The sequence below is a fragment of the Ischnura elegans genome, chromosome 2 (genome assembly GCF_921293095.1).
Source record: "Ischnura elegans chromosome 2, ioIscEleg1.1, whole genome shotgun sequence".
Classification (NCBI taxonomy): domain Eukaryota; kingdom Metazoa; phylum Arthropoda; class Insecta; order Odonata; family Coenagrionidae; genus Ischnura; species Ischnura elegans.
The window spans coordinates 144,249,592-144,266,402 of NC_060247.1; the positions used below are offsets into that span (position 1 = coordinate 144,249,592).

The 16,811-nt window shown below is 38.8% G+C and overlaps 1 protein-coding gene across 3 annotated transcripts in view; it reads left to right on the top strand.

Annotated features, from left to right (window-relative positions):
- The window catches only part of LOC124154741 (sideroflexin-1), a 100,404-nt gene that overhangs the window by 34,152 nt on the left and 49,441 nt on the right, over window positions 1-16,811 (top strand). For 2 of the 3 annotated variants that reach the window (XM_046528645.1, XM_046528646.1), the window contains exon 5: window positions 8,591-8,676. In XM_046528645.1, coding sequence (XP_046384601.1) covers window positions 8,591-8,676 — 86 coding nt within the window. Of the gene's footprint in view, window positions 1-8,590; window positions 8,677-11,380; window positions 11,509-16,811 lie in introns of all 3 variants that reach the window. The other variant, XM_046528643.1, reaches the window with a different exon arrangement.

Sequence of the window (16,811 nt, forward strand, 5' to 3'; positions counted from 1 at the left end):
TTCGGGAATAACCTACATCTAATTACAAGACCTTCCCTTCGCCACTTGGCTGCTTCTTTTTTTACTTTTTCTGTTGGAGAAGCGATGTAAACTTCGTTGACTTTGAATCCTTTTCCTTATGTGAAACTGGTACCGAAATTCTTCCGGACTTCTGTTGAAATTCATTAGCATTATCATTATCAAGCCGCAAAACAAGCTCCACTCTTGCCTGAAGTTGTCTTCCCATTCAATTTTCCACAAGTCCACCAGCCTCATCATCAGTCCTCATCAGTGACAACTGCTGCGTCTGGTGGCTCAAGGTATATTGATTATACTTGGTCAAAGTCTTCGTTTTCCGGAAGCTATTTGGCTTCACGCAGTGTAATATCTCTGAGCTATCGATATCGCTAATATTAATAATTTTAATTCAAAAGTAAATACCGGAATAAAAGTTAATAAATGCAAATTTATCAACTGATTGATAAATAATAAATCGTTTGGCGAGAATACAAAGGAAAAAACTGTTGAAATTACAATAAATTCTACCTAGAGCATAAAAGTCGCAACTTTGAAGATTTGCATAGGAATGCGTCCAATGTGACATTTATGTCACAGTGCCATTTATCAGAGAATATTACAGAAATGAAAAGCAATACCAAACATATTAATGTATTATTAATAATTTTGTATCATTATGTTAATATATACCAAAAGTAGTCGCTGTAGCACATATAGTTAATGAAAAAATGAAATACTTAGACAATGCGAATGTCCTTTTTTAGTGTCTAGGGAAGGCTCCTAGGTACAAGGAGTGCTTAAACTTTTCGAGCCGAGCTCCTTCACGGGAAGTTGCTTTTGGCTCTACGAAGGGTTTGAGATTTTCTTTTTCGCCCCGGACGGAATTTTTTTTCGGCTCGGGACTGACCAGGTAGTCGCTTCCTCCCCTTAATGACCTTTCCTAGTGGGGATAATCCTCGACCCTTTCCCCGAGAGCAGCCCATCCCGGCGTACTTTTGCGGTCAGTTAATTGTTACCAGTGCAATTTTAATTTTTTTTAATTGTTACTGTTGCATTGAATGTCAGTTCATCAATGTATTCCTTTCATTTTGCAATGCCTGTAGAACTTTTAAACGAAGTTCTATGGTTATTTTTAGGGTTTTCAGCAAAACGGCATTATATCATAGACCAACAAATACTTTAAGTCCAGGAAATTTGCCTAACGCTCCTCTCGGCCAAGCAACTCCGAGCAGGTCGAGAACGTAAGCAAAACTAACGAAAGCGAAACGAAAGGCACTTCAAGAAAAAAATCCTGGCTGTATAATTCCAAGAAAAAATGTAATTCCACCGAAACATCATTTGAAAAAAATCCTTGCAGGAGGAGGAAGGGGAATGCATACAGAACATTTACGGTTAAATTTGAATACACGCCAAGAAAATTTTGAAAAGAAAATGAGCTTTTCCGAGGAGAGTGAGGTTATCATCTTCCACGTACATATTTCCGTAGGAGAATACTTAAACCAATATACTCTTGGGTCTTCCAGTTGGAGGATGATAAGTTTTTCCTAGAAAACATTAATGCGCTAATGTGTCCCAAAATAAGCCCGTGAGGGGCACAAAGCAGACCACCTGGATCCTGACCAGAGAAGCAAGATATGAGAGTAATTACCTGGGTGGTGCAGTTCTCTTTCATTCATGGTATGGGCTGCATCGCACAGCAGGGTTCCACAAAAACCATCCCTGGTATAGGTAGCGGAATGCGTACAGATAGTTAACGGCTAAATTTGAATACACGCCAAGAAAATTTTGAAAAGAAAATGAGCTATTCCGAGAAGAGTGATGTTATCACCTTCCACTTACATATTTCAGTAGGAGAATACTTACACCAATATACTCTTGGGTCTTCCAGTTGGATGATAATAAGTTTTTCCAAGAAAACATTAATGCGCTAATGTGTCCCGAACTAACTCTGTGAGGTGCAACCTGACCAGAGATCCAAGATATGAGAGTAATTACCTGGGTAGAGCAGTTGTCTTTCCTGCAATGGTATGGAATGCTTCTCACAACATGTGTCTACGTAAAACATTCCTTATCATACATTATCGTACATTAAATTTACGAATTTTAAGGATATGCATTAATCAGTATTTATAGCGAAATTCGTTTATAATACCTTTGTATTCAAAGGTTGGTAAGAGGTTATTAAAAATAGTCGCTGTAATTTTGGCTCACGACAAAGAACTGAGAGAATCATATTTTATTACATTACGAGGGCTTTTTTTCATAGAAGTTAAATCGAATATTCTATCGAATTTCACCGCAAATGTACATCTAGAATGTAGCTAACAAAATAACGTATATTTTTAGATGTAAATCATTACAATATCGCTCCTATACATTTGCTAGTAATTTAAAAAAATAGTAACTAAACATCTAACCTTAGCCTCTCCAAAATTTGTTCTAGGCGAGGATAAACTCCGTTAATATGAACGCTAGAGTTCCGTTTAAAATTTGGAACCGATCAGCAAAACATCCAGAATGTAATTCTTGGCATTGATTTTCATAAAATTCAGCATTTACGTATTTAGTTATTCCACCTTATAAACAAATAAGTGACCATGAGCACCTTCCTTGAGTGGGTCACTAAGTGCCGGGATGGGCCGAGATAATCCCCACGCGGACAATAGGAAAGGGTCGGACCTCTCACGCCGAGAGACCCTAATGGCGGTTGGGACCCACTTGGCATGCTTGACCGCGAAATCGTGAAAACACGTCCTTTGGCCTTTTGCTTCGAAAACGTCAAGCCGTGATAATCCGGCCTTCCTTCTTTAGCATCAGAAAATTCAGGCCGTGAAATCACGCCCTGCGTAGGGAAGAGGTTAAAGGATAGATCTTAACTCTAACTTGACAATTCTTACCCTGAATTGAAGCACTTAGCTTTCTTTCTAAGGAAGTATAAAACACAACAATTTACCATGCCTGAGCGATGCAAGAGCCATTACAGTGGAGCGATACAGGGTGTGGCATTTTTGTTACATTGGGCGGATCCAGGTTAAGGTCAAGGTCATCCTTAACTCGAACAAGTTTGTTCCTCTGCTTCTGGGATGGCATATGAATTGTTCTTATGTTGTATTTCTTTAGAATTACATATTTTCCCAGCTATGGTAGAGATGTATGGAAGGTAGGCATTGGCAATAGGCTTGTTTTCCTCCACTGGCGTCTCTCTCCTATACTTGAAGGCACTTTTCAGGGCCAATGTTATTTCTTTTTCTAAGTAGCCATTTGGTCAAAAGGTGGTCTTGAGGTGGCTGATTTCAACGGGTAGGCTCTCTTCGTCGGCAATGAACTGAGCTCGGTGGAGTAATGTAGACATCACAGCTCTCTGTTGGGTTCGATGGTGGTGACTTTGGTGGGCTTCTGGTAAACTTTGTGTCCCAGTGAACCATCCTTCTTCGGGTGGGTGAGAATGTCCAGGAAGGGTAGGGTGCTGTCCTTTTCCATTTCCATAGTGAACTTGATTCTCTGATGTTGCTGATTCACATGGCTTAGAAAAAGTTGGAGTGCCTTGACCCCATGAGACAGCATGATCGTCGACATTGTGGTAAAAGCATTTGGGCTTCAGTGCCGCAGTAGACGGAGGTCTTTCCTCAAAGTCCTCCCTCCATTTTAGAGATTGGCTATTGTCAGTGAGAGGGGAGACCCCATTGCAACACCCTCCGTCTGTTCGTAAAACTTCCCATTGTAGGAGAAGTAGGTTGACATAGTGTGTGTGCTATTGATTGCTACACTCTGTTTTTGGATTATAATTTTGCTTTCTACCGGCAGCTCAGACTTTTCATCCTTTTAAAATCCTAAGAAGTGCTACTTGCTTTTGGAGAGAAAATATTTGTAAGCCTTGATAAATACTTTCGGTCAACATTTATTGGCCCCAAATACTCTTTAATCAACGTATTGATTACATGGCCAACTTATTTTCAGTGTCCTCTTAAATGCTGTCCAACTATAGGCACACTCCTATCATTGATATAAAAAGTAATGGGTTTCCAAAATGGTTCTTAGCTGAACTCGGGTATTTGTCTTAAGAGGCTGCATCATCAAACATTGAAAATTAGCGAAAATCACTACAGTGATACTGGTACTTTTCAATGTTTACGCTCAATTTTCAATCATAATTACACCAAGTAAAATTTTCTGTAATCATAAGGAAGTGCAAAATTCTATCTGAAGAGTGCTACTCTAAGTATGTATATGGACAATACCTCATGATCCATTTCACAAAATACTTAATTTTGTTGTGCTTACCGTTTTTTATGGACTCAGTACAGCTAAATATGTACCTTTTTGAAAAATGACTCTTTGATTGGAGAATAACAGTACAGTAGGGGTCGCCATAAATCATATTTATTTCTTAACTCACATTAGCTACTATTAGGTTACAGTTTCAACACCCTCCCTTGACTAGTTGCTTCCATCAGCCACGAGATTCTATTGATTAATGCAGTTCCAATGCTTAACATGTAAGCATCTCTGCTACCATATATTTTGTTGACATGTAGTCAGCAATTGTTTTCTGTAAAAGTGCTTTATACTAAATGATGTCTAACTGCTGTGCTTTTACCTTTCCTTGATGTCTCCACAATTTGCATTTTTTCTGCAGACTGGCCATAATTGCATATGTACATAGATTTTTAGGATTTCTTTAAGGATAACTCTGAGGATTACAAAACTTTTTTGCTACATCTTACTGCCTAACTTACATACTCGCCTTCTGTTGTAGACATGGATACACATCACTTGTTTTTATTTCCCAGACTACTGTTCCATTAGCTAACTTAAACAGGTATCCAGTACAGGATACTCAATCAATTGCTTGATAGTATCCAACTGTGTTGGAGTTATGTCTACATTAAAATTCAGGTTAGAGGCAGCTACTGTTATTCCTTGTTTCTGTTCCAGAATGCGCCTCGTCATTTTCAAAAGCGAGTTCCATCTTGTGGGTTCATCCTGGATGAGCTTAGATAGAGAAGTGGTGAACATAATTTTTTGAATGTTGGTCTATTGATGGCATGCATTCAGCCAAGGGCCTGCATATGAGGTCGTTGAAGTCACCAACGAGACTCACCCTTTTTTTACTATTATTTTAATGAAAATTTCTTAGTTTTCAACTTTGACATGTCATTGCAGAGACGTTATTCGGCATAAAAAAACAAAACTGGCTTCAGGGGAAGCCCGCATCCTTGCAGTCTCTCGTAGTCTTTGAAACCATGATGATCTTTCTGATCAGTGGAGCGGTTCAAGAGCAGTAGCTGAATGTGTGACGGAAGGTCGAGGGATTGGGTTGGGAAAGTCGATTTTTTTTCCTGCCTATTTCAATTTTTTTGAGGGGTTTCAAGGGGGGAAATGGGGGGTTTTCAGAGTTTTCCCCCAATTATTTTTGGTTCACGATATCTATTCACCACTCTTATCTGCGAATTTCACGTAGTTTGTCAACTTACCTTAATGGTGCTGCGTGCACTATAGCACATATATTGCACCGCTATATATGTGTGCATGGCATGTATAAGCTGATTGCTATGTCTATAGTTGTTAAATCAATCATCCTTCTCATCAGTTAATACCCAGAGGCTATAGAGGAGGCAGTGCAATCAATGTGGGTGTCCCAACTTAGAGATTCATTTGTGTACAAGCCAAGTAACTTAGTGCATATCTGTGAAACCTCTCAAGCGGCAATCTATACAATTTACCGTATAAGCTTGTGTAAGAGGCGCACACGTGTAAGAGGCGTACCCCTATTTTGAGGAAGGAAGCTATAAAGAAAAAAAAATTTACGGTATTTTTTTATCCTATCGTGCGGTGTTGCAGACGTATGCCTGGAATTTCGACAGTTATCGAAATTTCCTCTTTCAGTACTATTTGAAAGAGGAAATTTTGATAACTGCGGCGGTAATAGCGGCATAAGAGGGAGTAGAAAGAGTTCCGATCCTCTCTTCGCATACGTCATCGCTCTACGTTGCTTGTCCTACTCACGAACAATTTTGTTTAAAAGCTCTCGCAGGAGTATTGCAATAGAATTGCAGCCGTGGAAAATTTTAAGGCAAAACACGACAGGCACATAGCATGAACCTTCCCAAGAGATAGGACAACAATCGGGACAATCTCAGCGCCTTAGGATAATAACCACGTCGTAGATTTAAGGCCCCTTGCACACACACCGATTTTGGACAGCCGGTAAAATATCGGCCGTCCACATTCCAATAGTGAACAATGGGAGAGCATTGGAGCTTGCACACGTACCGAACACGCGCCGGCACCGGCTAAATGCCGGTTAGCTGCCGGCCATTGTCACTGTGGATTGCCGTCGCCGGCTCAAAAACATAGCAACTTATCGTTTGACCGGTAAAAATCCGGCGTGTGTACAAGCATCGCTTCGCCGGTAAAATATCGGCCGATATTTTACCAGCCGTCCAAATTCGGTGTGTGTGCGCGGGGCCGTTTTTTTTTTCCTTTCCGGGACTCCATAGGAAAATAGGAAATTATCAAGTTACAGGGGATCAATGGAAACGCGTTTCATCCCTACCCCATCTCACCAACAATCTCTTTTTCGGTCTACCAGGTTCAATTCTCCGAGTTTCTGGAGGTCAAATGCTAGGTGAGTCACCTTCTGAGCTCGAAGATATCTCGATATCTTTCAGCAATTGTATGACACGCACGAGGTTCTAAAAAGAATTAGACCTAACGCGACGTATATCTGACAGCATTTAAGTTTTTTGAGCTCTAATTGATTGACACAAAGATTTATAGCTAAAACAAGGCTACTAATATTCAACATAGTCCAAACAGCACAATTTCGGAAGAAACAAGCGTAGCATGAGCGCATTCAAACAAGACGAGACGGACTGGAAACTTCAGGCAACGCAAACTGCGTATATCACATTGCTGTGCCTTCGCCTCTTCACTTCAAAGGCAACGACGTCACATGCAAGATCGGACGTGTTCTTCCCTTGCTCCTTCGCTCATAGCCTCGTAGCTTGAAATATGGAGCGCGCTCCTTCCCCTCGACCTCTCCTTCAGCGCTAGTCCAACAATGAACACACTCGTTCGAATTTTTTAAACCGCAGGTTTTGACACCAATATAATTTTCAGTTGCAAAAATCCTCATATTAGCGTCTGAAGATAATTTTTGAAAAATCAGGTGCTCAGCGTAATGGAAATTGCTCGGCAAGACAGATGTTGACGAATCAGGTATGTCCTTCAAAACTACGCGTTTCTATACGTTTGATAAGCGATTACTATATGCAGTATAAATGCCGCGGGATACCCACTCGTGGCAGTAAATTTAGCACGCGCTCCGGAGCGAACCACCCCGCGCGATCTTTTCAATGTTCACCTCTGGGGTACCGACGTGACGGCGCGATGCTTACGAGAAATTCAAACAGGAGCATTTTAAAAATACGTCACTAAGGGAGAAACTCCCCTACCTGCCGCTTGATTTTGACCCAGGGTTTCAGATGACTGACTCACGCTGTAAACCAAGGCCCCTCAGTTCCCCTTGGACTTGCGACCGGGTAGGGGAGGGGGGGAAGATAAGAAGTTTGTGTAAGAGGCGCACCCCCATTTTCGGCTGCAATGTTTGGGAAAAAAGGTGCGCCTCTTACACGAGCTTATACGGTATATATGTACCGACTTAGTCAATTTTTTTTCTGTATTGGGTGAGATAGCATAAATGAGGAATTACTCCTCTTTATGGAGAGCTTATTTTGAATACACCATCTCCTCATGTTTATTATTTCATCTTGAGCTGGTAGAGCTATATTGCCTAACTGTTTCATCTCATGATTAGTACCGTCAGCATACGTGAAAAATTTCTATTTAGCATTTTTGGTAGATGGTTGATGTATATGTAGTAGGAAAAGCAATGGCCCCAGAATGGAACGCTGGGGAACACTTCATATTACCTCCTGATGGGATGATGACATTTTTTTCGTATATCTATCAGAAATTAAATGCATTGAATTCCCTTTTCCTGGTTGGACCTTATTAGATTAATGCCTCGTAGACCATGGCAATGAATTTCGCTCAGAGCCTGTATTCATGACCAACAAAGTGGAAAGCTTTCCTATGGTCATAAAAGATAGAAAGAGTACCTACGTATTGAGGTGACAATCCGGTGCATCAAGAACTGAGTCAACAAATTTATAGATAGTATTCAGCTGAATATTCTTTGTATAAAACCAAATTGGGACTTAAATAAAATGCAATTTTGCTTTAGTAATGTAATTATCCTATTTGTAATAACTATTTCAAAAGTCTTCATTACTACTTCCACTGCTTGTCACTTTTCATAGAAGTGGGCAATGTACTATCTATTCAGCAATATCGCACAACATTTTCCTTGATGGTATAGAATTAAAATCCAGGCACCTAAATATTAGTGATGGTTAAAGTATATATAATAAAGAAAAAAAGTGCATGATTTTGAGGGATTTTGCTTTACATCTGGTACGTACATTAAGATTATTGTGTGCCTCTCTGTTCTAGTTTTATTGAATGTTATATTTGTGTGTCAAAGCTTTCATTCATGGAGGACTTGCTCATGCAACATTCCTTCCCGCAGAAAGCGCCGCCTCTTATTGGACGATTGGTGCCATTTGCTGCCGTGGCAGCTGCCAACTGTGTCAACATTCCAATGATGCGAAGGAAGTGAGTATAGCTATGATTTGACCTCTGCTCTGGATGATGCCCTGCTATGAGGCATCTGGAATTTTCTCATCTGGTCAGGTAGAGGTTCAATGGGACAAATTCTTGTTTCTGAAACAGTTAATAAAAGCAGTCAAACAGTGTATGCATTGCTGTGTTTATATTGTCTGTCTGGTGTTATTGAAACATTTGTTTTTACACCAGTGAGTGCGTGTTACAGTCGTCTGCTGCACGGAGAACATGTCTCTCCATCGCGAAGAAAATTCTAGCACCAACTGTATTACTCAATTATTCCAGCTCAATTCAGCACGTGATGGTCTTAAATTTTGTTCAAAATTTGGATGATTTGTGTCTTTATTAATTAATTAAACTAGCTTCTGAGGCAGTTTCGGGAAAGAACCTTTATATGTGGTGCATGCATGAACTCTAAAATATTCTCTCATAATTACCAGGATTGTCTTGGGAATTATTGTGGTTTTATATACATTTTTGCTTCTTTAATAGGGTAGTTCCCTAATATTTTTTATTGCCTAAAAAATATTCCTCATATTTTTTATTGCCTGCTATCTTCGATAGCGGGTCAACCCATTGAAACGTCTGCTAGTTTATGTGAGTGTCCCTTTCTTTATGTGTTTCTGTGTTTTTGAAGTGTCAATTTTTGTCCATTCTCTTCGATCAGCCATATGCACTCGGTCAAAACTACTGATTGATTTCTTTTGTTTTGTTTAAATACCTAGCTTCATAACAATATTAAAATCATTTTAATAGTTAAAACTTATTTATCATATGAAAATTATATTGAAAACATATCATTTGAGCTTAGCCCAGCTCGAGTTGACGCGTCACTACCGTGTTTGTAAACAAATCTCCAAGCAATTGCTGACTTTTTCTTTTGTTAATTATTTCTTGGCGCAAAGATATCTCGATAGCTTCGAGAATTAGATGACATGAACGAGATTTAAAAAAGAATTAGACCAAACGGGACGCATTCCTGATGATATTTCTGTTTATTTTTCAGCTCTAATAGTTGCCACTAAGTTTTCTATTTACGATTAGACTATACTAATATGCAGCATTGTCCAAACAGCACAATTTTCAAAGAAACAAGTGCAGCATTAACCCCTCAAACAAGTAGAGACAGATTGGAAACGCCAACTACATATATCTTGTAGTGCACCCGGCTTCGCTTTGAAGGTAACGACATCACTGAACAAGATCTGACTTGTTTGACCTTGACTCCCTCATTTGTAGCCTCGTTGCTTGGAATACGGAGGGAGCGCACTCCTTCCCCTCCACCTCTCCTTAACGCGCTTCTGCTGCTCACCCCTTCCTCATGCTGAGCGGTCGAGCACCTCGTCGCACGTGACGTTAATGCTGCTGTTAATTGTGTTGCTAATTGCACAGTTGCAATTTAATTTAATGATATACTGATAAAAATCTCTTTCATTGTGTAGCAATATTTGTATTGAGATAAGGAGAACCAATGTATGCTATGTGCGTGCACTGTGGCGTGAAATTATGTCGAGGAAGTGCTAAATCCACCTCACCACACTGAAGTATTTTCGGGTGAAACACAAGTCAGTATGCGATGAGAAAGTAAAATTCGGGGGAAATGTGCATGAGGAAAATTTGAATTCAGTCGATGGCAAGGGGGTAGCCAGGAATTTCGTTAAAGGGGGTCCAAAACCAGGGGGGGAAATTTTTAAACAACAGGGTACAAAGGAGAGGGTTTCAAATAATTTTAACACCCTTCATAATAGAAAAAAAACTTCATTTTTCAAAGATTCATTTTTTTTCATTTTTCATTCTTGTAAATTCATGATTTTTCAATATTTTGTTTCATTTTATGAAGGAAATTAATTTTGTTTTAATATTTCAGGGGATCCGAATCCCCGGGATTTCCTCTCTCGCTACACCACTCGTCAGTGGTTTATCCGAAGATTTATCCTATTTTCATTTCCAAACCCAAGCGAACAGTTTAGGTCCTGAGAATGTAAAGATGTTTTTAAAAAACAACTTGAAAGCCTATACAAATGATTTTTAATTGATAGAAATATTAAAATGTGTATAAAAATCTAAAAAGCATTCCTTTGATTATATGTACCCAGAATAAACTTGAATAATTACTTCGTTTAATAGCAGGAATTTAAAAATGAATTTGGATCCAAAAATATCCGATCCGAAAGATCCGGCTCTGGAAATCAAGGATGATCCGAATCTGGATACGAAAAAAATCCTGGATCCGCCCATCCCTAGTTATTTTATTCCATTCAATTCTTAAATTTTAATGACAGCAATGCTACAGTTAAATCAATATCCCTCCTGTTAGAAGGCATAAGAATCAATGGAATCGGAATTGAGAATCGGGAATCTATTTGAAGGAATTGGAATCGAAAAATGTGGAATCGACTTATCCCTAATGCCTACATAGTAGGCATTAATCGTGTGAAGTACATTTTCCCCAAACTGCCTCACTGGTTTTAGCTTTGGGTCATATTCCATTGTCTATTCATGCACTAGTGTAAATGGTAATTTGATTTCCGAAGGACCATTGCCGGTTGAATTGATCTCTACAGTTTGAGACTTAATGTTTATTTTTTTGTTTACTGGGACCACCTGTATGCTTTTTTTTATTGATTACTTTGCCTTTTTTCTATTTTGGATGGCTGCCTGGTTGCTGATTGTTTTGATCTGTGTATATTTTCAGAGAGTTGCAAGAAGGAATTCCTGTTTTTGATAAGAATGGCAATAAGTTGGGGGATTCGAAGGTAGCGGCACAAATAGGCATTGCCACGGTGACGCTTAGTCGAATATTAATGGCCTCACCTGGAATGGGTATGGACGACTCTCATTCTCAATTGTTCTAACAGGTGGTTGGTCGTTTGGAATGCAACTAACATTAGCCTTAAGGTTTTTTTGGATCCTCAGGTACCTCTCGTGTGCTTGTTGTTGTTTGGGTTTTCAAGTGATCTACTGGAGAAAACTGCTTCTTTAATTGAGCTGGGACAGATTTGCATTGGGCTTCTTAGTGCTTTGCTTTTATGGAAGTGGCCTAAGTAACTTCATAGGTTCCTGGGGTGAACACGTTGCTAAGTGGGATTCCTTGTCTCATCTCTCAATGGTGTTATTTCTGTTATTTACAGTGACTGTCCTTTCTATTAGCTTGATTGCCATATATAAATTTGCGTTTTATGAAAGACATGAAGAATTCTGTCTTAAATGTCCATGTTTGCAGCACTGTGGACGGTGTCAGGCAAAAAGTCAGCTCGTTTGAAAGCGGCTACGGAAATGTTACAATGTTGGCGAGAGCGACAAACTGATGAACTCTTAAATGCACAAGTTAGCGAGTAACTCTCAAAAGAAAAACAAATGTGGAAGTCATGCAATCAGAAAGTAATATATGCCGTCTTTTATCTCTTTTCACTTGTTTTGCCTTAAATATGCTACTGACCATTTTGGCTTTGGGCACCAAATTCTAATCCTCGCGACCATCCTGAGCTGGTCCCTAAGCACCAACTTTATGTGACCGGTTCTCGATACCGGTTCCACAGCCAAGAAGGGGGTACCGGAACCGACCCATCTCTACTGATGATTGAAAAAAATGAAGGGCAATTTTTTTTTCTTGTGGAAATTACAAATGCTGACAGAAAATAACCAGGATGAAATGCTATTGTCAGGTTGCGTCGTGAATATTTGGCTTTAAATTTAAATGACTTGCAGTGCTAAGCTGCGTGCTCCACATCCAGGTTGACTCTGCTGTGCTACCGGTTGTTGCCATGCCACCTAACGTTGTGGTGCTGTTGCGTGTCATAGTGTTACACCTGTTGCTGGTTAGCACTCTAGTTTTGCGAACAAGAACCACTGCAGTGGGAGACGGGAATTAATTTTGGCTTGCCTCTGTTTGTCTCCCGCTTTGTGGGCAGGCTGTTTATGGTCTGTTTTTGTGTGTTTTATTGCCTGTGAAAGTTGCCGGGCGTTCTCATCCTTGTCATCCTCAGGGGTATAAGGAAAGTCGCGCAGAAAAAGGGAGAAGTTACATGTCAGAGAAATCACACTTTATTCTTCCTTTATTTGAATACACATGTCGACTGCCCAGCACACTGTCATCTCCCTCTGGTTAGCGTTTTCCTGTTATTCGCTCGGGTGCATAGCAGGATCGCGTTCTTAAGGAAGATGCCTTACCTTATGTGGCCATGCGAGCACTTCCTGTCGGGGTTGGGTGGTGGTGGGGGAACGGAAAGGAAAGGAGTTATCGCTGACTTTGGATGGGAAAGGAAATGAGGCAAGGAAGACAACAGCCACCTCTTACACCTGCAACTTAACCTGGATCCGCCCAATGTAACAAAAATGTCACACCCTGTATCGCTCCACTGTAATGGCTCTTGCATCGTTCGGGCACGGTGTATTGTTGTGTTTTATACCTTATAAGAAAGAGGAAGCTAAGTGCTTCAATTCAAGGTAAGAATTGTCAAGTGAGAGTGAAGACCTATCCTTTAAGTACCCCTGGTACTTAGGTGCCTTCCTTAGACACTAAAAATTGACGTTCGCTTTGTGTAAATATTTAATTTTTTCATTAACTATATGCGGTACAGCGACAATTTTTGGTATGTATCAACATAATGATACAGAATTATTAACAATACATTAATATGTTTGGTATTGCTTTCCATTTCTGTAATATACTCTGATAAATCTTACTGTGACATAAATGTCACATTGGGCGGATCCCTATGCAAATCTTCAAAGATTCGAATTTTATGCTCTTGTTAGAATTTATTGCATTTTCAACGTTTTTTTCCTTCGTATTTCCGCCAAAAGATTTATTATTTATCAATTAATCGATAAATTTGCCTTTATTAAATTGTATTCCGGTAATTACTTTTGAATTAAAATTTTTAATATTAGGGATATCGATAGCTCAGAGATATTACACTATGTGAAGCCGAATAGCTTCCGGAAAACGAAGACTTCGACGAAGTACAATATAACTTGAGCCACCAGAAGCAGCAATTGTCACTGATGAGGACATTGCAGATGACCAGGCTGGTGGACTTGTGGAAAATTTAACGGGAAGACAACTTCGGGCAAGAGTGGAGCTTGTTTTGCAGCTTGATAATGACAATACTAATGAATTTCAAGAGAAGTCCGGAAGAATTTCGGTACTAGTAAGATGTAAGGAAAATGATTCGAAGTCAACGAAGCTTACATCACTTCTCCAATAGAAAAAAGTAAAAAGAGAAGCTGCCAATTTGCGACAAGAAGGTCATTTTGTAAGAAATAGGTTATTCCCCGAAACATCTTCCTGAATAGAGGGAAAAATTAAGTGTAGAAATTCTTTAAATTGTTTTTTCGGATGACATTCTTTTTTCTCATGACAGAATTAGATAATTATACTAATTCTATTGTTTTTTCATCTTCTAGCATCAATAAAGAGGAGATGAAAATTTTCATTGGAATTTTACTGTTATGAGGTTGTAACTGGTTTCCATCCAAGCGATGCTCCTGGGAAGATTCTGGGGGTGCTCACAACTCAATGGTTACCGTAGCCTAGCGAAGGAATAGGTTCTTTGTGATGAGTAGATACCTTCACTGTGCAGACAATACGATGCCCGACATAATAGACAAATTGTGGGACCTTCGCCGTAGATCACTACATTGAAAGAACGTTTCAGGGGAATTTTTCCCACTGAGAAAATTCTCTTTTGGCAGGGGAATGATTGCGTATTTTGGTATCCATCCTTGCATGCAATTCATTCGGCGGAAGACAATCAGTTTTGGTGGTGGTGGTGGAATATTTTTCCTTGGCTTTTGGATGTAGCTGTTCACAATCTGTTCACGAGCGAAATCTGGTCATTGCATGTCACAATTAGAGATCAGGCGTGTAATAGTGCAAACATAACTGACCATACATCGATGCAAAGCCAAGTATAGCCGCCGTACTACTTCATTTTCAACAGAGGCAGACAGTGAAATATGTTATGATGCTAATGATCAATTAGTCTCTGTTTTACTATAACAAAAGATTGCGTCGCCGTGCTGGAGAGCATTGCGCTTCCGTCAAATGCACTGCATGCAATGCATGTAATGTGGACAAATATTGCTTTACTACTTATCACTCAAAATGGTACGTATACGCCGGCATTGAACTCTAAATCAATCTTTAGTTTATATGAAACCAATTGATTCAAATTTCATTCAATTTTATAACGTATAACACCCTTATATGTTGTGAGAATATTTTTCAAACATGTATATTTATTCTATGTATTTTCCAAAATTGAGAAATGCATTTTCAACTGTTTTACTTATTAGCCATGAAAAAATAATATTTAAATGTACCTTCAACAAATCCATTGATTGCGTCAATTCAAGGTTCTGTAATTACATAACACTCCTGCCGAAAACTTTACATAAATTTAAAATAATTTTTCTTGATGTGCATTTGACAAGTTTATAATATAAACATTATTAATTTAAATAAACCCCGCATTTGTGAAATAACAAATTGTAAAAATCCAAAAAATTTGTGCATCTTAAAAAATCACAATTTACATCGAAAAATTTATGAATCGCGGGCAATGGAACTCTGAAAATTATTGCTAAATTTTTAAACAATTTACTTTAAATTTAAACAAAAGCTATAAAATAGTGTATGTAATTAATAATATGTTTTTATAGTGTATTTGTATCATTTAAATGAACAGTGCAGCTCAAATGCGAAAAATATTTGCTTTTTCTGGGGAAATATTACCTTGCACCAAAAGACAACAGATCCGCCCAATGTGACATTTATGTCACAGCCTGTATCTCGGAAACTACCCATCCGATCAACGTAATATTTTCAGAATGTAGTAAAAATGAGACCTTAACCATTCCCCTAGAATATGAATTATTAATCTCAAAAAAATATTTTGGGCGGATCCAGGTTAAGCAATGTCGAGCTACAGGGCTGGTACCAAGTCTAAAATGCGCGTGCTGAGATACTGCATTGAATGCAAACTACGCAATGTATTTTCGAAAGCATGCATCATGTCATGCAAGCAAAAATTTATCTGTCTCACAATGGGCACGTATGGGCGAGAATTTTTTGTTTGCATTCAATGCCACTTCGACTCCGGCCACAAATTACCTTCCTGCCACTATGATGTTACAATGTGGTAAACGTCCATCGCCCAAGCGTCACTCTATCTTCCGTCGGTGGACTGCATTTTATTTTTGCATTCAATGTGAGCGGATCACTTTGACTCCAATCTACAAATTAACTTCCTGGCACTTTCAACACTCGACATTGCAGGTGCGAGGCAGGGGGGCACAAAGTTTACGTTCTATGCAGACAGACTGATTCGCTACAACCGTAATATATATATGTAGATGCGTAGTAGGTCAGTTTTCTCAAAAATTGTGATGATGTTGATGTGTTTCCCTTGACTTTTAAGTTGATGGGCACGATGGGATGGTGTAAGGGATTCCTCTTGTCTTGCCATATTGAAAGTATTAACCTTGTGGAGATAAGGTTGCTCCTGAGATCACTTCTGTACAATTTAGTGTGCTGATATGTAGTGTACTTGCAATGTCATTGACCAGCAAATTTTAACTTTCTGATCATTGCGTAAGTTTTTCAACTTCTAATTGTGTATTTATCTGGGTGGATCTCAAGTTGCGTTCCCTCCATGGCATGGATTACTTTGCAAAATCATAATTAATTCTTTGATACTCTTATGCATTCAGAGGGTTAATGAACAGGATTAAACACAATAATTTGTTAATGTGTGATTGTTACAATAATAATAATAAATTTTATTGGTCCAAACTCGTTTAGCACATATGAATTTATCTTACAATAATCAATTTCCTAGGAATTCATTTATATCATAATGACACTCGTTTATCAATAATAAATATGTATACTCTTTTTTTAAATTTTTCCAATTTCTCTATTGATTTTATATTTTCGGGTAATTAATTGTAGCATTTCAGTGCCATTTTGTATGGGCCCTCAAGGTGTAATTTTGTATGGCTTTGTGTGGTGTGAATATTTGTTTTACACCTTGTGTTGTAACTGTGTACATCGCTCTAATAATAACTTGTTACAATAATTTGTTATTATTTAGTCGTTCACATTTTAGGCATTACAAGAG